The following is a 22,716-nucleotide window of genomic DNA, read 5'->3' as shown; positions in this document are numbered from 1 at the left end:
TGGTCTACCTTTTCTGTTTAAACCATCCAAAATACCAAACATAAATGTCTTTATCTTCCGGTCCTCATTCATTCTACAGATGTGTCCAATTAATTGCAGCTTCCATTTTATAATCTTCTGCATTAGATTCTGTTTTGGTTGTATCTTCTGATAGAGCTCTTCATTGGTGATTTTCTGTACCCATCCTATTCTTAGAATCTTTCTGTAACAGGTTCTTTCAATTGCCAAAATTCTTTTTCTTGATTCCTTATTTATTACCCACGTTTCAGATCCATATAGCACACTGCTGAAGATGCATGTTTCCAGTACTCTTAGTTTTGTTTGCTGGCTGATCACTGGGCCTTGGAAGTAATGTTAGTTGATTCATCAATAGCTAATGAAAAATAGGCAAATTTTTCTGAATAAGATGTTAATTGGTCCTTTACATTTTCTGACATTGCAGTAATTCTTCTTTGCACAGTCATCCAGTTTAACTGAATTTTCTCAACATTTTTGGCTGATTCAGGACAAATTTTTTTAGCAGCTATCTCAAGGCAATCTTTAATGAAATCTCCGTCTGTAAATGGTTGGCACCTTTTTGCTATAAGGCGGGATATTTCAAAACTTATTTCTGTTGCGATTTCCGAATCTTGAATAGGTTTTGTAAACATCACTTGCTGACCTGTCAATTCTCGTTTCAAAAATGAAGTCTTTTGTTTACGTAGTTCTTTGGGTAGATTTGAAAATGTAGAATGCAGACTTTCATAGTGTCTCCTTATATTGTATTTTTTTGGTATGGCTACAGCACTTTTGCAAATCAAGCACACGATATTATTAAACGACTGCACAAAACCATATTTTTCAGTCCAGCTATCCTGCAACTGCCGTTTTTCATCCTGTAGTTTGCGTTTCCTACTTGGCCCTGCTTTATCCATTGTAGAATTTATTTTTTACTGTTTCCTAGGGGTGGTAATTAATTGTAGCAACCGTACCTATGAAAACAAAATACTCATATGACAAATAGATGAATTATAAAATTTGTTAACATTATTACTAACCGATTATCGTAAGTAGACAGGCAATCGTGACGTCACAGCTACTTTGCTTTGAGCATGTACCATTTTTAAAAATTACCTATCGTGTAACTTGTTAAAGTTAAAATAATACATAATGAGGCAGGCCACAGCAAATCAATGGAGGGCCGCAGCATGTGCATCCCTAATCTAGATCCATTCAGATGGAGAAGTAAATAATTTCCTTCAGAACATAAATAATTGAGGCTGCATAGTTCAATCAACAGTGGCTTTGGTTGGAAAGGCATGTATTCAAATCCTGTCTCAGATGAAAAACTTTTATAAGAGCTTTGCAGCTGAAGATGAGCTAGCCAGTCTAATATGGAGATGTTTTCAAGAATGTGATGATATTGGAAGTTTATCCCTCGAAGACAAACAGGCCAGGAAATGCATGTAGTTAGTATACCTTGTAGATAGGATTAACTGTATCTTAATATTAAGTTTCTGTGACATGCCATTGAGCCTAACATATACAGGGGAAATGAGATAAGATAAATATCTTATCTCATTAGTTAACACATCTGTGATAATCATCTTTATGGCAAGTCAGGATTAACCATCTCTGGATATTCCTTCACATAAGATTAAATGAAGGAAGACATTGGTTTCACATAGAAGTCGTCGCTATTGATCTGAAAGACTATTTTTAGAATAATCAGCATCTACTATGAAGCACTTCCACAACCTCAACAAATATGGTAATTTGTCAAAGATCTGGGAGACACTCATTCTGAGACTAGATAGCAGGTGTCTTCAATTAGACAATGTCAACAATGAAATAAACAAGGTAAGGAGAAAATTATGTACAGAGACTCCATGATCAGAGGAGTGCTAAATGAAAGCATAACAAAATCATGTTTCCTTGGCACAAAAATTAATATTTGTCATGCTATCCAGATGCAAAAAGGTTAGGCAAAAGAACTAATTGTCTTGGTTGGTACTAATGATCTGAGAGGTGAGAAATATTCTATGAGGGATATGTGAAGGAGTTGATTGAAGCAGGTGAAGATTGTAATAATAGGGGTGAATTGAGGAGGGGGTCATTGATAGCAAAGCATCAATGTTGCAGGTTGTGCAGAAAGAATGACATAGAGTTTCTGGACCTAGGGCCTGTGTTTGATGGAAACAAGGATTTGTATAATGATGGACTGCATTTAAATGTGTTTGGTGTTAGGTGTCTAGAGAGAGAGAGCTTTGTTCGCTGAGCATGCTGAAGTGCAAAATCAGGAAAACTTAAATATTTAGGGTGGATGTAGGTGAATAAATATAAATGAAATAAAAATAAATTGGTGAAAGGGACCATATATGGTTTTGACTTGGGAGATTGTAAAAAATGAGAAATATTCTGTCAAGAAGGAATATATGTGGAAACTCATGACAGATAATTATGACAAGCTTAGGAGGAATCTCAAAGCTCTGCCATGGCATAAAACCTTACAAGGGAAAGATGTTAGTAGTGCATGGGAAATACTTAATTATATTAAATTGTATAATTGTATGGGTAATATCATTAAACATGAGCTTCAGAAAAAGAAAATGCTGTGGAGGGTATACAAGGAGAAAGGTGATCAGTATAGTAAGGAAGGCAAAATTAGATTATGAGAAGAAACTAGCTATGAGTAGGAACATTTGGAAATCGCTCATTAGATCTCTAAAAACATCAGAGTTTAATTTCTCTGCTAATTATCAGATGTACCTGCTGAACAATGACTGACCATGTGCCAGCATCCATGGTCCATGTGTTTTTATTGTATTTGTGTAATGGTTCCTACGTATTTGGTATTTTTTTTAGTAATGTATTGATTCATTATCAAAGCTTGTTGTTTATTTATATGTTCATCCAAACTCAGATGAAGCAACTAGTTCACGTTACGAAACTAGTCTATAACTAGTAATATCAAATCTTACGACAAATAAACCCAGTGTTAGTTATTTTTATTACATTAGTTTTATTGTCAAAAATAACATACCAAGATATTTAAAGTGCTCAACTTCTATAGGCATATTCTTGAGTAGGAGTGTTTCAGTTTCAACACTTCCTTCTCAGCCAGAACACCGATATTTTCATTGTTTTTTCAAAGAAGCAGTTAAATGACGTAGATGATAACTTGCACCCATATCATTCCATGTTGTGTTGGAAAGGGAGTGCCATCATCATCTTCAACATCAAGGGAGTGCCATAGTTCCCCTTAATTTTACCCATTTCCGAAGATGAATACAGGGATTTGATCATATTAGTTTGATATCTATTCCATAATGTAGAATTTTCTAATGGGCATCATGCCAAATAGAATAAAAAGCTTTCTTTAGGTCAATAAAATTATGTTATATTACTTTATTATATTCTACGTATTTTTCTCCAGTGATATGAAGTAAATATATAGTCTGTTGTACTCCTGTTCTTTCTGAATCCAGTCTGGAAGTCTGATAAATTGGATTCCATTAGCACAATACTCTTCCCAAAAAATTCATTATAATAATCCATCTGTTATAACAACTATTCCTACTCTCATATCTGTGTTATCTTTGATCATCTGTTTTATTTCCAACCAACTCTCAGATTCATAAGTTAAAATTTTGAACGCCTCTGTGCACTGCTAGTTAGTGTTTTGGTTAATTTCACTCTTATTCCAAAGAAATTGCACTGGCTCCCATACCATTTTTTGCTATATTCTGTTATCTGTTTCCGTATTTAATTTCCATCTATCTTCACTAAAAACTGAAAAATAGTTGAATAGAACCATATAAAAGGCTTGTTATATAGTTTCTCTGTTAAAAATACATTTGATGTTTTTCATGTTCCTGTCTATTTTCTTAGTTTTTCTTTTTTATTGCTGATTTTCAGTTTAGTCAGATTTTTGGAAACTTCTGCTTTATTTATTTAGGAGTATAATATTATCCATAGAGTAAGAGCTGAATATTTCTTATTTCGATTTTAGTCTGATGCCACATTTTCTTCATAATATGATCCATATAGATTGTGAATAAGTGGAAATAGTGGCACCCTTATCTCATATTTCATTTTATATCAAATCATCTACTTATATTTCCTAACCATTGGCTTAAGTATAGGCTGTATACTGCTCTGCATAATCTGTTTATTATTATTAGTAAGAGGAGAAACCTCCAGAGAGTCAGGAACTCATCAAGAGACAGCATTCATTTTCAACTTTCATGGATGCCTTCACATCCTTTCCTCAGCCCCCATAAAATGAAAAATTCCATCTACTGAAATTTTGTGTAACCCTTTCAGAAGTTTGTAGGTCTCAATCATATTACTCCTGTTTGCTAGTGTCAGCAGCCTACAAATTCTCAATCTGTCTTCATAATCAGTATTCCACAATCCAAAAGTATTGTGGTGTATCCATTTCTTGTCTACCTCACTGGTAACATTATTATAGAATGTGAGCAACTTGCTAAAATATGACCTTCCCTTAGTAAACCGATGCTGTTCATTGCAAAGCAGAGATTCTATGTCAACCCATTTCTGAATGTGAGCCCTAACCAACTTTTCCAAAATCTTCATCATTCCTGAGACACTGATTGGTTGATAGTTTGATACATCAATCTTTACACCACCCTTGTGCAATGCGATTATCATATATTCTCTCCACTCCTGCAGAATCTTTTCTGATCTGAGACTAAAATTATATAGCCTAGTCAAGGTAATAGCCAGCTCAGCTGAATAATACTCTTTTAATATCTGTGCTGATATACCATCAGTTCCTATTGTAGAATTCTTATTCAATTTGTGCAACAGTGCTAGTACTGCCTCCTCATCCACATGAGTTTCCTCACATGGTGAAGAGGTAGCAGTGAATTCAACATTGCATATACGAAGTTGATAGCTTTTAGCAAAATGGCTGCTCATTAGTTGAACAATCACTTCTGGCTCAGTCACCCACATGCCATCTGCATTCAGTAGTTATTCTTTAAAATTCATTCTTTCTTTTACTTGTAGTGTAATGATAGAAACTGGCTCTGCAAGTTTCTTTTCATACTCAGACTTAGCTTTCCGTACAACACTTGTGACTTTTCTGGCCTGATGCTTATAATTATTGTAACTGACATCATCCTTATGCACTTGATATTCCTTTTACATCATCCTTTTCTTGCAAATCTCTTGCTTAATTAGATTACACATCCATTTCACTCCTCCTCTATTTTTTGAACCTCTAGGGACACATTCTGATAATACGTCATCGTCCCACACACTGTCTTATATCCTTCCCATCCAATAATGGATACCATGGCACAGAATCAGCATACCCTTCAGGTGGTCATAATTTTCTGCTTTGTAGTTTAGCATGTAACCTTTTCTGAATGGAGCATTCATAAACTTAGCCACTTCCCAACTGAGTGTTAGATTTACATGATTATTATATAGAATGCAGATGCTTCCTCATGCTGCTTGAGGAAGTTGTCCCACAACAGCTCAATAAATTCAGTTTCATTCTTTTTATGCGATTTGATAGCTACCCAGTCGATATTCGAATAATTAAAGTCTCCCATTATGGTTACTCTTTTTGCACTCATATTTATTTGTTGATGAATTTCTTCATTAGTAACTGATCCACTAGGTCTGTAATAACACCCGACTGTGTATTTAATCTGGTTAGACCGGACCTCACACTAGATAGCTTCAAACTCACTGCCACATAAAAATTTTTTACTAGTATTGCAGTCATAAGTCTCAACTCTGACAGGATTCAAGACATTTGATATCATTAGCAACATGTCCCCCCCTCTTCTATCCTGTCTACCCTTCCTAAAAATACTGTACTCTTTGCACTCATTACCAAGTATGTCTGCTTCTGATAGCCAAGTCTCACTAAAGCCTACAACATAAGGTTCCAATATATTAACTAAGACAACAAACTCTACTCCTTTGTTTCTGATACTCCTAGAATTCATGTATAGACTTAATAAATAAATTAACTGCATTCTCTTTTGCATATGCTAGTCTGTGGTCTGCATGACACGCCTTTCAACACCTTGCAGATCTCTGACATTGTTACACATGCTTGATACATCCAGACGAACACAGAATCGGTCTCTCTTCATAAGCATTTCCATAATAATAATAACCATTCCCATAATTAACACAGTTGCCTAACATATCTCTTGTACACATAGATTTCCACGATTCCTCCCAATTATTGACATAAGACCTAACACTCTCTGTGTTGTCTCATATCAATAATTTTTTAAGACTCCTGATGCCAAATGCATTCATGTGTAGGCCGTCCCTCTTATACAAATCCATTCTTCTCTTAAACTCACTCCACGCATCCAGAAACTAACATCCATTTCTTCTAAGAGCCTATGCATTGAATCATTTGCCATCATAGCCCTTCTTCTTAATTCATTTTTATCATATCGAGGTAATCTACTTACTATATTTACTTTCTCACTCTTCATCCTCGCCTCTTCCAATAAACCCTTCGTGTCCTCTCTCATACTGAACTTATCACTAGTTAAGTCATTAGTGCCTACTACAATTATGATCTCATTTGCTTTTCTTCTCTGTTTTTGAATTGCTTGCATTATATTTTTAACTTTTACACTGGGAAAGCTTCACATTATTGCCCACTCATCAGTGACATGTTTTATGATAGTCACCATACCAAATAATATACTTCTTTTTATAATCAACTTTACTTACCAGATTTTTGTTACTATGCACTAACTTATCTGATTTCTTGCTTTGTTTTCCATTTTGCTGCTGAACTTTTTTATTCGCCCTCTGTTACTCTAAATGCTGCTCGACTTTCTGTAGTTTCCGTGTGTAGAGGCTTAAGTGCTATGAGGACGTCATATTGGAGGCTTAATGGATTGTATACAGCACTCAGAAAGGATTAAAACAGAATTTAATACTATTATAATTGCGGCTATTTTGCCTGTTTCAGTTTAGGAGTGCCCCTGTTTAAATGTTATTGGCTGTTTACTCACGGATTCTTAGGGCATTGTAGATGTAAAATTACCAAAAAGTATATGTAGCATAAGGAAGAGAAATTTACATATACCTTTTTTTCGGTGTTGCAGCTTTTCTTCTTTCTGTGATGTCCAAAAACTACTGAGTGTGTGGAGGGGGTGGTAGGCAATTTGGGAGAATTAAATTAGAAAAACCAGTTTTTTTTTTTTCAGTAATATATATATATAAACATATATATTATATTATATAGGGTGGGGAAAAGGTGAAAGGGTTGATTTTTTTTATATAGGAAGGGGAAAAGGGGGTTGATGGGGCACGGTCCATTTCGACTATGACGACCAAGAATAGTCGAAATGGACTGCACCTCGTCAACCCCCTTTTCCCCTTCCCCCCTCCCTATATAAAAAAATCAACCCTTTCACCTTTTCCCACCCTATATAATATAATAATATAATATATATGTTTATATATATATATATATATATATATATATATATTACTGAAAAAAAAAAAAAAACCTGGGTTTTTCTAATTTAATTCTCCCAAATTGCCTACTCCCCCCTCCACACACACACTCAGTAGTTTTTGGACATCGCAGAAAGAAGAAAAGCCACAACACCGAAAAAAAAGGTATGTGTAAATTTCTCTTCCTTATGCTACATATACTTTTTGGCAAATTTACATCCAATTCCCTAAGAATCCGTGAGTAAATAGCCAATGACATTTAAACAGGGGCACTCCTAAACTGAAGCAGGCAAAATAGCTGTAATTATAATAGTTTATTAAGAGGAGTAACATGAGTTTTCCCAGAAATAATATACAGAATTTAATACTTCTTATATATTTCATCTCAGTAAATGAGACATCTTCAGGGATTACAAAAAAATTAATGTAACATCAAAAACAAATAACACACAATACTAAGCCCAACCACGTGGGTGACACTAAAGTCTTATTTAGGTGGAGCACCCTTTAAGGGCGGTTGTAGGTGGCCTGGAATGTAAAGTGGGACCTCTAGTGATAAGCGTTTCCCGAAGCTTAATACAACCATATTTGTTGAGATTTGGTTGGTTCCTGAGAGCTGCTGCTGATTCTAAGAATAGTCTCTTTTTTTTTTTTTTTTTTTTGACTTTAGTATCACCCACGTGGTTGGGCTTAGTATTGTGTGTTATTTGTTTTTGATGTTACATTATTTTTTTTGTAATCTCTGAAGATGTCTCATTTACTGAGGCGAAATATATTGGAAGTATTAAATTCTGTTTTAATCCTTTCTGAGTGCTGTATACAATCCATTAAGCCTCCAATATGATTTCTGTAGTTTCCTTGTCATCTGTGTAATAATCTGATTTAGACTAGCGATCTTGGAGGTTAAATTATTTTCAATATCCTTTAATATCATCTTTAGTGGAGAAAACCTTGACTACTTTGCTGTTGTTGTTAGCATTTGTTTCTTCTGCATTTTTGGCACGATTTTATACCTGTATTTAATATTAAAATATTACAATAAAAATATGTTATAAAGATGCTAAATACTCTAAAAACATGAAAATCTACTCTAATATACTATTGGGTTGGCAAATAAGTTCATTCGGTTTTTCAGAGTGGAATAAAACACATTTTATTTAATATATATATATATATATATATATATATATATATATATAATACATACTAGTCAGTTATATATTGACCCTCTTTATCAATGACCTCTTGCCATCTGTCCACCAACTTCATTATACCACGTTCATAAAACTCCTGAGGTTTATGGCAAAAAACTGATCCAGGTGTCTTTTGACAGCCTCCTCATTAACGAAGGTTTTCCCATTCAGAGAATTCTGCAACGATCGGAATGGCACCTTCCGATTACCACCATAAGTGGTAATCAGAAGGTGCCAGGTCTGGAGGATGCAACAAAACATCTAGCCAAGACGTAACAATTTACTCCGGGTTGTTAACGATGTGTGAGGTCGGGCATTGTCGTGGTTAAAGGCAACGGCTTTCCGATTTGTCAATTCAGGACGTTTTGTGCTAATTGCACGGGCCAGTCGCGTTAACTGTGAGCAATAGACAGTTGAATCAATCGTTCTGCCTGACAGTAACACCTCGTAGTGGACAACACCCTTTATAATCCCCACCACACAGAGCATGATCTTCTTTGGGTGCAATCCTGCTTTCGAGGTTGTTTGCAGCGGTTCGCTCTTGTGCCCCCATGATCTTTTACGTACTACGTTATCGTACATGACCCATTTTTCATCTCCCATAATCATTTGCTTCAAAAATGGGTCGTTTTCTTGGCGATGTTGCAGTGAATCACAGATGGATTATGCGATCAGTCATATTGGCCTCAGTCAACTCATGCAGCACTCAAACATTGAATTTTGAAACATATACCAGCTTGTACATATGATTTCAACGCTTGTAGCGGATATGTTCAGTACTGCAACAATCTCCTGCACTGTTAGTGATGGATTTTTGTTGACGATATCCTTCACAACATTTGAATCAATCTTGGTCGGGCAACCAGCGCGAGGTGCATCACCTCGCGCTGGTTGCGCTGAAAGATTCTTTTGACAGTATTCTTTCCTGTATTTCTTAGCTTTTTCGATAGTTCCAGAATATTTTATTACCTTTGTGATTATTTATCTTCTGTATTCTTACTGAAGTCTTTAGTAAGACTTTCAGGTCCTTGCTTATTCTGGGAACATTCAGTATGATTTCTTCTTTTAAAGAATTTTCAGCATTTCCTTGAGAATTTGCTGCTAAGATTCCAAGTTTTTTTTTCTTTTCTGTTCTTGTTTTAAAACTTGCATTTTTTTTTTCTTAAATAATACCACAATAATGCCACAGTGGTGCACAAACTGATGTGTATAACTAGCGACCTATCCGTGTCTCTGGTATGATAGTGAATTTTTTTTCTGGTGTGACATGTATTTTTCTTTTCAGCATGATGTTTATTATTATTTATTTTATTATTTTATTTTTTTCACTTTTTAAATCAAAACAGTGTTCATTTCAGATTTCAAATCTGCTGTATTTTATTTATCTTTTATGTATTTTTTTTTTTTATGTGGCTGTTACTAACAATTGACTCCAAACCTGTTGTACATTATTTACATTGGATGAAGAATTAGACGTGCAGGAAAATGAGGTTGAAGAGCTGTTGCATAACCTACATAAGAATTTTTCAATACAGACAGATGGAATATCAGTACATTTGCTAAAGCAATGTTCAGCTGAATTGGTTAGGATTTTAACAGGTTTCTATAACTTGGGTGCAAAAAGAGTTACAAAAGATTATATCTGGATTATGAGGACAGATTGTGAGTATGCAGATTACAGACTGGTTAACAAGAGAAAGAGGGGTGATATGATAGAGGTCTATAAACTTCTGAATGGGTGTTATAGTATATCGTCTGAAATATTTTGTTGTATGGAAGGTGGAGAGAGAACATGGGGCATCCATGGAAGTCCAGTTTGTTTGCAGTCGAGAAAGGGGTAAAAGCTAAGTTTTTCTCTCGCAGAGCAGGGCGTGAGTGGAATAGTTTGCCTTTAGGGGTAGTGAGTGCATCTAGTGAATGAATTTACGGGAAGGTATGATAGCTGATTTGGGTGATTCGATGAGTCTTTGACTCCCTGGAGGTATCAGATAATAATATTTGTATACTGTATTTGAGTGTCTATGGTTCACTTCTGAATACTGTTCAGCTTTCTTTTTAAAACTTTTGTGTGTATTGTTCTTTTTAGTAAATGATGATGATTATTTTTATTTATTTATTTTTGTCACTTCTTAAAACTAATGTGTTCACTTCGTATTTCAAATCTCCTGTATTTTATTTATCTTTTTTTTTTATCTGACTGTTACTAACAATTGATTCCAAACCTATTGTACATTAATACCATGGATAAGCTAGTATTTTTTAATTTATTTTATTATATATGTATAAAAGGAAGTTGGGCATACTTTCTTCTTGCCTGTTCAGCAACTATGCCAAGGAAATCATACATATAGCATTGAATTAGCTAAAGACAGAAACTGTGTGGTAGATTGTTAGTAACCTGAGAAATGCTGATAACTGTACTCCTCTAATGACAGGAAAATTCCAGAATGAAAACTTGATAGGGTTAATGAGATCAGTGAAAGCAAAGGACTTAAACTTTACTCTAGTTACATTATGGCTCTCAAACAAAGTCTGGACAAAGAAGACCTGAGAAACAGATTTACCTTAATGGAGAAATAATTGAGGAGGTCAGCAAATTTCAGTATCTAGGATCCATCATCAGTGTGAAGATATATTATTTGGCAAATATTAAAAGAAGATCTGGAATGGCTAGAACAGTAGTCAGAAATTAGTCTGGAGAGATAGATTCATTGCTCCTGGAATAAAGCTGAGGATTTTGCTTGTAGCTATTTTTGGCAGTAACTTATCAATGTGAACCTAAAGAAATCTGATAGGAAAAGGATAGCTCCTTTTGAGATGTGGTACAGGAGACTGATGGCCTTGTATATTGAAACAGACAAATAGATATGTCCGAGAGAGAGAGAACATCAATAGGACATTGAGATTTCTTAAGAGTATTAAGGAGAGGAGAGATGAATTGTGGACATATAAAAAGGAATGGAAGCTGGCCTTTTCTCAAAACAGTAGTAGAGGGGTAGAGTACCTAAAAAAAAAAAAAAAAAAAAAAGTGGCAGATCTTCATCGAATCGAATGACAGTGTTTCTGGGAGTCAGTGGTCTTTGGAGAGTTGAGGCTTCAAGAGAAACCTCAGCATAGAAAGCTACCTGTAGAGAATTTGTGTGGCATATTGCTGATGTATGGAGTAACAGTATGGTGTCTAACATTTGATGAAATTATAGATTTAACTGTTACACCTGTTTGTCGAATGTTTGCTTCTCTCCTTCAGGCGTACAACCAGAACTTTTCACTATCAAAAATTTAATGGAATTGAATCGTTACAACCCTCATTAAATCCAACAGATAATTGACTCCTGCATTCTAACACCTAAGAATTTTTTGATAGACTGCAAAATTCCAATCCCTTATATTTCTGGCATCTCTCTGAACCTATTGGTAGAATTTTGAAGAAGGTTTCATCTTAATCCCACATTTTCCTATCAAAAAATTTTCTCATCTATTACCATGACACAATACAAACTGTCACCTCTATCTTTAGCTGTTATTTACCAGATCTCTTATGAATATAATCTGACATATTTGGGCAGACAGGGTAATTATTTTTTTTTCTAGAGGAAAAAAAGAATTAACATCGGTACTACATTGAATATGTGACACCTCAAAAATCTGATTTGGCACAGCATAGAATTGATTTTAAATACAGTATCCTGTGGGATCAAGCTGGTCTTCTCTCTCCATAGAAGTACTTTTCGGTATTCATGCCTTTTCAAAGCAAGCTGTGAAGCTGTTTTACCTTTGTGACCTGAATTGGAATGATTCTTTCCCCCCCCCCCCCCCCCAAAAAAAAAAAAAATTGGGGAGATTCTCATCTTATGTAAATATCATAAATATTTTTTTAAATATTATTTTTCTAGCATGCAGCAACTATTTTTAATTTGTAAACTTATTGTTGTATTTACCTTATATTCCTGTTCTTTGAATTGCTTGTTGTTTCTACACACTGATATATTATTTTCAGTATAAAATTATTTCAGTATATTATGTTATTTTCAGTACAAAATATCTGTGCTTTTCATTAAAGTTTATTACTAATTGTTGTAATGTTATTTTCATTATTTTATGATTAAAATTTCCTTAGCAAATTTATTATTAATGCTAATTTTCTATGAATTAGCTGTACTGGCATAATAAATGTTTTCTCTTACTCCAGCTAATATTTATTTATTATATATATATTTTTTTAATAGAAACAAAAGATCAGTTTGCAAGAGATGATCCTGCCTTCTTAGTTCTGTTGAGTTTTTGGCTAATAGGTAAAGTTTGCTCTAAAAATTTTAAATATTTTTACACACACACACACACACACATACATACATACATCATTTTTAGTAGCCCTGTGTTTTTAAGGAGTCTTATTGGATTTAGTCAGTTCTTTATCAAGCCGAGTTAATTAGTCTAGTCATTTGGTTTTCTTAATGTTTAAGATCAAAGAATAAAGTAGTTTTCTTAGTGGTTTTTATGTTGCTGCAAGACTTGAGTTCAGATAAATAACACCTATAAATATATGATAGTCCAGCAACTCGTAGAATGAGATTGGATTCCTCATACAGTGCTTCTGGACATACTGCCTCAACATGATTAATAACACACACACACACACACACACACACACACACACACACACACACACACACACACCATAGAATGCTCTACAGAGAACTGACATGGATACTATCAACAATGGTCCCTGATTCAGCATCCAAAAGGGACTCTGAATGAGACTTGGTTCCTCATGCAGTGCTTCTGGACATACTGCCTCAACATGATTAATTACACATGCACCATAGAATGCTCTGCAGAGAAATGACATGACATGGATACCATCAACAACTGTTCCTGATTCAGCTGTCATTCCTTATAACTGTCTTTTTTTCATGAACTTCACCAGCACCTTCTGAAGACAAAAGCAATCAGTAGCAATAATGGGCATACACCTAAACTAATACAACAATATAATCTATAAAATTGATTTCTGCTGAAGGCTATAATGCAGCAGATTTGCACAGAAATCTACTTCAAAGAAACTTTCCTGTGGTTGTAGCATCGCTTTTTCTCTTATACCTGATGAAAATAATTTAAGATATCATGGATAAGATGGATGCAATAGAAAGAGAAACAATCCCTAAATAGAAGATAAAAACCATCATAAGATAGTTGGTCTTATTTTGAATAATTTTCATCATCAACTTTTACCTGAAATGAAATGCACTAAACATGAAAGGACCCCCTCTCTCTTATCCTGCATGTGGTACACAGTTCAAAATTAGAATTTGAACCATTTTTGAAACAGTAGCTCAAACAATTGTACCACACAACACTTGACTTTTGCTTAGAGCACATGATTCAATTTATACAGACTCTTTTGAAATCCAGTTTGACAGTGATAACGATGAAAAGCTTTATCTACTCTTATTTCACACTTATGCAGACTCCATCACAGGACAAAACATGAGCTCAAGTGACTGGAGAAATGATTGGCATGTGGTACAGAAGGATGGAGAATGAAAGAGTGAATGGGAAAAGCATAAAAGTGTGAGAAAGCTGGAAAAAAGAAATAGTATCTTATGAGGATTCGTTAATAAGAGGTATACTTAATGAGAAAGTGATGAAAGGATGTTAGTAAAGCTTTTAAGTTTGTAGAAGAAAGAAGCAAATGAATTAATTGTTTTGGCAGGCACAAATGATTTGAAAGGTGAGAAATATGCAAATGAGAGAAGATATGAAAGCTGTTAGAAGCAAAAATGAAGAGTAAGAAAGTAAAGATTGTGAGTCTGCTGCCTCAGTATGATAGCACGGAAATTAGAAGGGCCATAATTGTCAATGAGAAGATTGTGCAGGATGAATGGTGTGCAGACTGCACTTAAATGGCTTTGGACTAAGGTGCTTGGAGAAATTGTTGTTCGGTGAGAGTTTGGAATTACAAAACCAGGGAGACTAGAGATATTGGGGGGGGGGGAATTGGAAGCAATCAAGTATACTAGATAAGTATGAGTGTAGGAATGATTATGAATTGAGTGCAGTTTCCCAGGTTTCGAATCTGAATGGGCAAGTAATGACATAATGTAAGGGTAAGCGTGGGCCCAAGGGGATGTTGAAATGCATGTACACGAATGCTCGAAGTAGCAGAAATAAAGGAGAGGAGTTTTTAGTATTGGTCAGCTGAACTTGGCCAAAAGTATGGGAGTAAGGGGGAAAACAAATGATTGCACTTGGAAGCTGTCTAAGAGTGTGGTTAGTAAGGGTTTGTGGACTAGGTTCTTTTCTTGGAGAGTGGTGAATGAGTGGAATGGGTTGCCAGAGGTGGTTGTGAGTACCCCAACAGTGAATAGGTTTAAGGAGATGTATGTAGGTATTGTGTTAATGAATAGTGGGTCTCCCATGATGAGTCTTGACTCCATGGGTGTCCATATAAATAATAATAATAATTGTGATTTCTGCTCCTTCTGTGCTAGCTCATAACCTGCTTAAGAATTGGAACATCAGTGGCCATAGGTGAATTAATAATTTAGATACCGTGCATAGAAATTTATTCATTAACATAAAATTTTTTCCATCTTTTTTAGGCATCTTCAGTATGAAATAAATAGAACAAAAACACTTGCACACCCAGAAAAAGCAACAGTATGACTAGTGATTTAGTATGGTAACAATGGTCATTTAATATTGAAATCCAAAAAAAAATTATAATGAGCAGAGTCAAGATGTACTATTTCTCATAAAGAGGATAAATATATTGCATCATACCTGTTAAGATAGGATGATTTAATAATGTCTCAGTTTTGTCAAGTCTTTTGATCAGAAATCTTCCTTGTGCTGGACTCCAGTTATCTTTCAAAGAATGCTGCGCTTTTGAAAGATAGCATTTGCTGTGCCACATTGTTTATGTTCATGGTACTTAACGTAATTTTTGTTCTTCATGACAAACAGGTGGATCTTCCATGTAGTGAATGTGTATGATAAATCACAGGAGCAAGAAATCAAATAGACATCTGGTCCGAAGGGGACTCCAGTCTTTAGTTGATGAAAGAAAAGAGGAAATTTTGCAGACAGGATGAAATATTAAGGGACCTAAGAATTTTATCAGCATGTTCATATATTCCTTTGAGAGGAGTTTTTATATATGGTTAGCTTGTTTCAGAGGAGAAAGAAGAAGATGGTGTTCTGTAATCGCTGATGACTTTATTAATAAAGGACTCATTGAAACCATTAGATATGAATGTAGATAATGTGTTAGATCACAGGAATGTTTACAATAAACAAGGTTTAATAGTGCCAGATTTTTGACATGGATGATGGTAAGACTTGTTCATACATGTAACTTTTTCCCTGTGAGATTGAAATTGAAGTCCTAAGTTCTCCACCAAGTTAACAAAGAATCAAGAGAGCTAAAGATGACAGTCAAAAATTACCCTCTATTTCTAAAATGAATTTCAATAATGATAATGTAATGATAGTATCAACATACCTATATGAAACTGTGGAGATGTGGCTATAGGAAAAACCCTCTTTTCCTCAAGTGTCAAGGGAAAGTGGACTTCCAATAGCAATGCCATCTGTTGGTAAAACTTATCTTGAACAGTAAACCAGACTGTATGACAAATCAAAGATTTGGATAATATTGGCAGAAAAATCTTTGAACTATAGTTTCCTCTAAAGCTAGGTGAGAAACTATATTATTATTATTAACAAACAGAGACTGTCAGGGATTCATTGAGGGAGGCCACACTACATGCACCAGCTATCATACTTGTTCTTGAATTCATTCACACCGCCTGCACACAGCATCCAATGGCAATCCATTCCAATTACTCTGTGGGAAAAAAAAAAAATCTAGATCTCATCCCTTTCTTGGTGCATCCATTCTCGGCTTCTGGGGATGTCCTTCCCCATCTTCCATAAAATGAAAAATTCCAAATGAAATCCTGTATGAACCTTTCAGAAGTTTGTAGGTCTCAATCATATCACCCCCTCTTTCTCCTGTTTGTTAGTATCTGCAGTCTACAAATTCTCAATCTGCCATTATAATCAGTATTCTGCAATTGTGATGTCATTTTTAAGACTCTTTTGCAATCTTTCCACTATCAGCATTACAATGGAAGCCAGGAGACCAGACCTGCTACAATATTCCAAGCGAGGTCTTATCAAGGCCTTGTAAAAAAGCAAAATAACATCCTTATCTTTTCATGTCAAAGTTTGTTTTGACATTGCAGTTATCTTTTGAGTTGTAGTAGTAACCTTTCTACAATGTCCCTGAATTTCAGCTTACTATCTACTAACATGCCAAGATTTGATTAGTTTCTTCTAGCATAATCCCACTAATATAATACCACATTGGATATCTAATCATGCCAAAGTCATGCACTTTGGCGTGATCTGATATTTTCCATGACCACAATTCCACCCTATTCAAATCAATCTGCAAGTACTGCATATCAGTTGCATTCCTGATTACCCTACCTATCTTTGCATCATCAGAAAATAGCTGCATGTTGCCTGTCAAATCCTTCCCAGTGTCATTAATGTATAGAGATTGAATAACAGTGGACCAAGAACTGATCCTTGTGGTACACCACTGGTTACCTTAAATCTTGCAGACTCACATCCCATATATATATATACACACCACTTTTTGATATCTGTCCATCAGCCATCCTCTTATCCACACTAATATTTTATAATCCAATTCCATGTGCTCCAATTTAAGTAAGCCTTCTAAACTATCTAAACTAATCATTGTGTCAGACAGGTCACTGATCTTATTTTTACAATCCATAGTGTTCTTAATGGGAGTAGCAGATTTATCTATAAATGCAGAGATTAAGATAGAAAGCTGCCCACAGAGTTTGTAAGTGGGACAACTGGTATAATCAACCACTGGCCTTTAATAACTATATAGCCTAAGGTCATTTAGAGATCGTATATCCTAAGAGGATGTTCATGAAAAGTTATCTTTTTTTTCTTAGTCACCATCACAACAAGTAATACCATCTATAAACTTAAGTATTTTGATCTGGTTTGGCTTACTTAGGATAGAAAGAAAGGATATACTAGTTGCTTGTCTTGTCTTACAATGGCCTGGCTTTTATATACCCCAATAATGATAAAATTATTGTTATTCTTTAAATACTTAAGGATTTTTAATCTCAGAAAAAATTAAATTTGGAGTTGGAGGTTTCACTCTGAAAAGAACTGATCTGTTAACTTATCCTCTCTCAGGTTGTGGGTTTGAATCCTGCCATGAGTAGGGCAAGATTCAAACTATAATGAAAATACTTTAATGTTTGTGATTGTCTTTAGGTGGTAGATGAATTTCATCACCCAGTGTTGAGACCACTGCCTTGCTTATTGGAGACCTGAAAAAGTTCTATGTTTTGTTTTTGGATCAGAGTTTTTACACAAAAAAAAAATAAAATAAATTCCTTAGCCTATCCCAGTACTGAGGTACTATAAATTTACACTCTTTTGTGGGGAGAGGGGAGATAAAAGAAAAAAAATATCCTATCGGTAGAGTGAAAAGTTCATAAGTTGCATGTTTAGGAGAAATGCATAATCATTACTTTCGAATTTTCAAAAAGGATGTTTATTATTGTTCACAATAGACTCATACAAAAATTTGCAGAATTAGTCAGCTGTTTCCATGAGTCATCATCTCTCACTACTAACCTCAACAAAACAGTAGTTAATGCTTCTGGCTGGCCTCTGACTCAAGGAAAGTTGTTTGTATTGTGGAAAGCAGCATTTCCCAAAGTGTGATCTCTTCTCCAGTACCAGTTCTTTGAAAAAAATTACTAGTCCTTAAAAAATATAAAAATTTAAATATAGAAAAGGAGCTGTTAATAGAGAAAATCAAGCTCTAAGTGATAGACATTTCAGTTTTATTTATTTTTATTTTTTTAATTGGTAAGAACATAGAAAATAAATATCAGGAAGGTAACAAAATAATCTGGAGGCTATTGAAAAAAATCTTAGAAATTGAGGAGAAAATACTGTAAAAGGAATCAGAGACAATAAAGGTGGTATGAAAACTGAAGATAAAGATATTCTAGCTGTCTGGAGTAATTACTTTGAAAGACTGCTAAATGAAACAAGCAGTGTCAGCACAATGGTAGAAAACTCCCAACAGGGATGAAGTCAGGAATACATATCATACTGGAAGTAGAAAAAGTCATTAAAAACCTGAAATGTGGAATGGCAGCTGGAGTAGATGTAATCTGACCAGAAATGCTCAAATATGGAGGTATAAAAGTTTTACAATGGCTGCATCGCATAATTCAGATGGCCAAATTCCATATGATTTGAGCAGAGCTTTCATATTATTCATCTGTCATCATGCATATCAAGGATTTAGGCCTAGCATGGCCTGTTTCGGCCTTAGAAGTCATCGTTGAATTGTTTAAGAGGACGTCCTGGTTTTCTTTTTCCTAATGGCTTGTATTTTAAGGCTTGTTTTGGTAATCTTTGTTTTCATTCTTTGAAAGTGTTCCATCTATTTATGTTTATATTTTTTAATTTTTTCTATTACTGGTTCTTGGTTTAATTCTTTCGTAATTTCTTCATTTCTTTTGTGATTAAATAGGGTATACTTTGCAGTTTTTCTCATAAACTTCATTTCTACTGTTGTTAATCTTTGTTTGTCTTTTTGTTTTATTGTTCAGATTTCGCTTCCATACATTAAGACTGGTAGGGCTAATGTATTGTATACTTTTAGTCTGGTTTGTTTTTGAACTAGGTTTGGTTTAAATATAGAGTTAATTACACCTGTATTTTTAAATATTTTGCAATTTTTACGTTTATATCTTTTTCATTTTCATATGTGATTGTACATCCTAGGTAGTTAAATGAATTCACCTGTTCTAAGATCTTGTTATCTATTACTATTTTAGTTCTTGCTGGATCTTGTCCTTTAAAGGCCATAGTTTTTGATTTTTCTGTTGATATTATTATACCATAATCTTTGGATATCTCATTTAGATCTAAAATTGCTTTCTGTAGTTTATCTTCAGAATTTGTAATTATTATTTGGTCGTTGGCAAAGAGGAAAGTGTTTAAGTTTACTGTAGGAGAAAGTTTAATTCGTTGATGTAAATTTTTATTTCATTTATTATTATTTCATTTAAGTAGATATTAAAAAGAGTTGCTGAGAGGGGACATCCCTGTCGGATCCCTTGGTTTATCTCTCTCGTATATGATAGCTCGTGATTTAATCTTATTTGTATTTGATTATTTTCATATATACTTGTGATAGCTTTTAGGATATTATTTGGTATTTGTCTTTCTTTTAATATGTTAAATAATATGTTTCTTTTAACTTTGTCAAATGCTTTTTCAAAGTCAATAAAGGCAATATGGGTTTCTAAATTGTATTCTCTTCTTTTCTCTATTATTAATTTTAGGCAAAAGGCCGGGTCTATACATGATCGTCCTTTTCTAAATCCATTCTGTACTTCTAGAATAAAGATAAAGTTTTCGGAATATTTCATTAATTTGCTATTTAAGATTCTGCTATATATTTTTAACAGGAATTTAGTATACTGATACCTCTATAGTTTTTAGGGTCATCTCTATTATCTTTTTTAAAATAGGAATCACAATTGCTTTTTTTTTCCATTCTATTGGGGGGGATACCAGTTGAATAAATTTTATTTAAAAATAATAAGAGTCTTTCTTTGAATCTTAATTCTGCATATTTATATAGTTCTGAATCTAGTTTATCTTCTCCAGGTGGTTTTCCGTTTCTTGTTTCTTTCAGGCTGATTTCTAATTCTTCTTTAGTTATTTCCTTTTCATTTTCATTAATTGTTTGCCAGTTGTCTTTTTTTAAAATGTTTGTCTGTCCACAATTCTGTGTAGTAATTTAGAAATTCTTCTAATTTCAATTCAGCGTTTAATTTTATGTTTTCTTTGGTATCTGCATTTAAGTGTTTCAAAATTTTTTATACATTGGGTCTTATTTTATATAAATCATGTTCTAAATTAGAAACAAATTTATTCCATGATTCTCTGTCTTTTTCTGGCTTCTCTTTTAGCTATGGCTTTTATTCTTTTATATTCTATATCATCTTCTAATCTTTTACTGCTTAACCATTTGTGATAGGCTTCTTTTTTCTTTTTGATTATTTCTTTGATTGTATCATCCCAGATCTTCAGTTTTTTTTCCTTTTATTGGACTTTTTGGTCTTTCCTAAGCTTTCATTTGCTGCTGCATTTAGTATCGTTTTTATATTAAGCCATTCTATTTCTATTTCTTCATTTTGTTTTATTTTATCTAGATATTGGTTAATTCTTTGTTCATATAGCCATTGTACATTTGTGTCATTCAATAGGCTAGTTTTATAAACAAATGTTTCAATGTTTCTTTCTGTTCTTGTTACTTGTAGCCATTTAGGTGGTAATCTTAATTTTATTTTAACAAGGAAGTGGTCACTGCTTATTTCATATCCTCTGTAAGCTCTAACATCTAGTGAAAATTTCGATGTCTTTTCATTTAATATGAAGTAATCTAATATTGATTTCCATCCTCTTGCTGCCCAAGTATATTTATGTATGTCTTTATGTTTATAGAAGGAATTCATTATTTTTAGGTTATTATAAACTACAAAGTCAATCAATTTTTTACCATTCCTGTTTTGAGTATGTTCTCCATATATTCCTATATTATTATTAATTTTCGTGTTTCCAATTCTTGCATTTAAGTCTCCTGCTAAAATTACGTAATCATTTTTATTTATTTTATTATATATGTTTTGTATCTGATTATAAAAATCGATATTATCTTGTTCTCTTCCCTCTTCTGGGGCATATAAACAATTATTGTTAAATAGCCTCTATCTATTTTTATTCTAGCTTCTATTATTCTTTCATTCCATAATTTATAATGTTTTAATTGTTTTGAAAGGGAGTTATGAATCCAAATCATGACTCCTGCTTGTGCTCTTTGGTCTCTGTCGACTCCACTGTATATCACATTAAAATTTTCAGTTCTCATGGTTCCTTTTAATTTCTTTTTTGTTTCAGTTATTACTGCTATTTTAAAATTTCTTTCATTTAATAATTGGTCTAATTCTATTTCTTTGTATGCTATTCCTCTTACATTCCAGTTTGCTATGTGTATTATATTTTGTCTTTACATTTTTGTTTTTCTTTTTCCATTCCAGGGTCGTTTCCTATAGATTCAATCCAATTATCTTTTTCTTTCAGCTTACTAGTAGTATTATGTTCTCCATGTCAGGGGACTAGCCTGACGATGGAATAGTTCAGTGGTAGGGCTGCTACCTTAAGACTTCTGAACTAGCCTTCTTCCGAATTTAAACCCATAGGAGGAATAGGGTATATTGATGGGGGAAGGAGTAGATTATAGAAGAATTACAATAAGGTTTATAGAGAGAGCATAGTTGTAAGGCCAGAAATGAAAAGACCCCATGGCCCTAAAATACTCTAATAGCATAGGAATCATAAAATAAGAAGAGTTGGCTAATAAGGCCTTATAGAAAAGATTAAAGTAAGTGGATCTTCCTCAAAGTAGTAGAAGGAGAGGTGATAGATCCAGCTAGGGGTCCATGGGAGTGCTGCTTCCCATACAGTCAAGATGAGTATTCATCTATAAAAAGGGAAATAAAATTGAATGTGAGAATTATTTCCCTTTCAGAGCTATTTCCTTACTGAGTGTTCCTGGTAAGATTTATGCAAGTATACTTGAGAAATGGCTAAGAATGTGGAAGGGAAGCTTGGTGAAGTACACTCTGGATTCAGGCCAAATAGAGGTTGTCAGGATCAGATTTTCACTTCAAGACAAATAGTTGAGAAATCTTGGAATTGTATTTAAGTTTTGTAGATCTGAAAAAGGCATATGACAAGGTGCCAAGAGAAAAACTATTCAAAATGCTACAGTTATGTGTTGTCAATGGGCATTATATCAAGCAATACTTTGTCTTTATTTGAGTTGTAAGTAGCAGTTAGAATTGAAGGAAGTACAGGGAGATGGTTTGATGTTTAAATCTGGTGTCAGAGAAGGATGTACATTGTCCCCTCTCTT

The 22,716-nt window shown here is 34.0% G+C and overlaps 1 protein-coding gene across 3 annotated transcripts in view; it reads left to right on the top strand.

Moving 5' to 3' along the window:
- The window catches only part of Unc50 (Unc50 RNA binding protein), a 130,018-nt gene that overhangs the window by 49,513 nt on the left and 57,789 nt on the right, over nt 1-22,716 (top strand). For all 3 annotated transcript variants that reach the window (XM_090396770.1, XM_090396771.1, XM_090396772.1), the window contains exon 4: nt 12,872-12,937. In XM_090396770.1, coding sequence (XP_090252896.1) covers nt 12,872-12,937 — 66 coding nt within the window. The remainder of the gene's footprint in view (nt 1-12,871; nt 12,938-22,716) is intronic.

The sequence above is a fragment of the Typopeltis vanoorti genome, chromosome 8 (assembly GCF_054136105.1).
Source record: "Typopeltis vanoorti isolate ZY-2024b chromosome 8, IOZ_Tvanoo_1.0, whole genome shotgun sequence".
NCBI classification, from domain to species: domain Eukaryota; kingdom Metazoa; phylum Arthropoda; class Arachnida; order Uropygi; family Thelyphonidae; genus Typopeltis; species Typopeltis vanoorti.
This window is presented reverse-complemented; position numbering and strand designations above follow the sequence as displayed.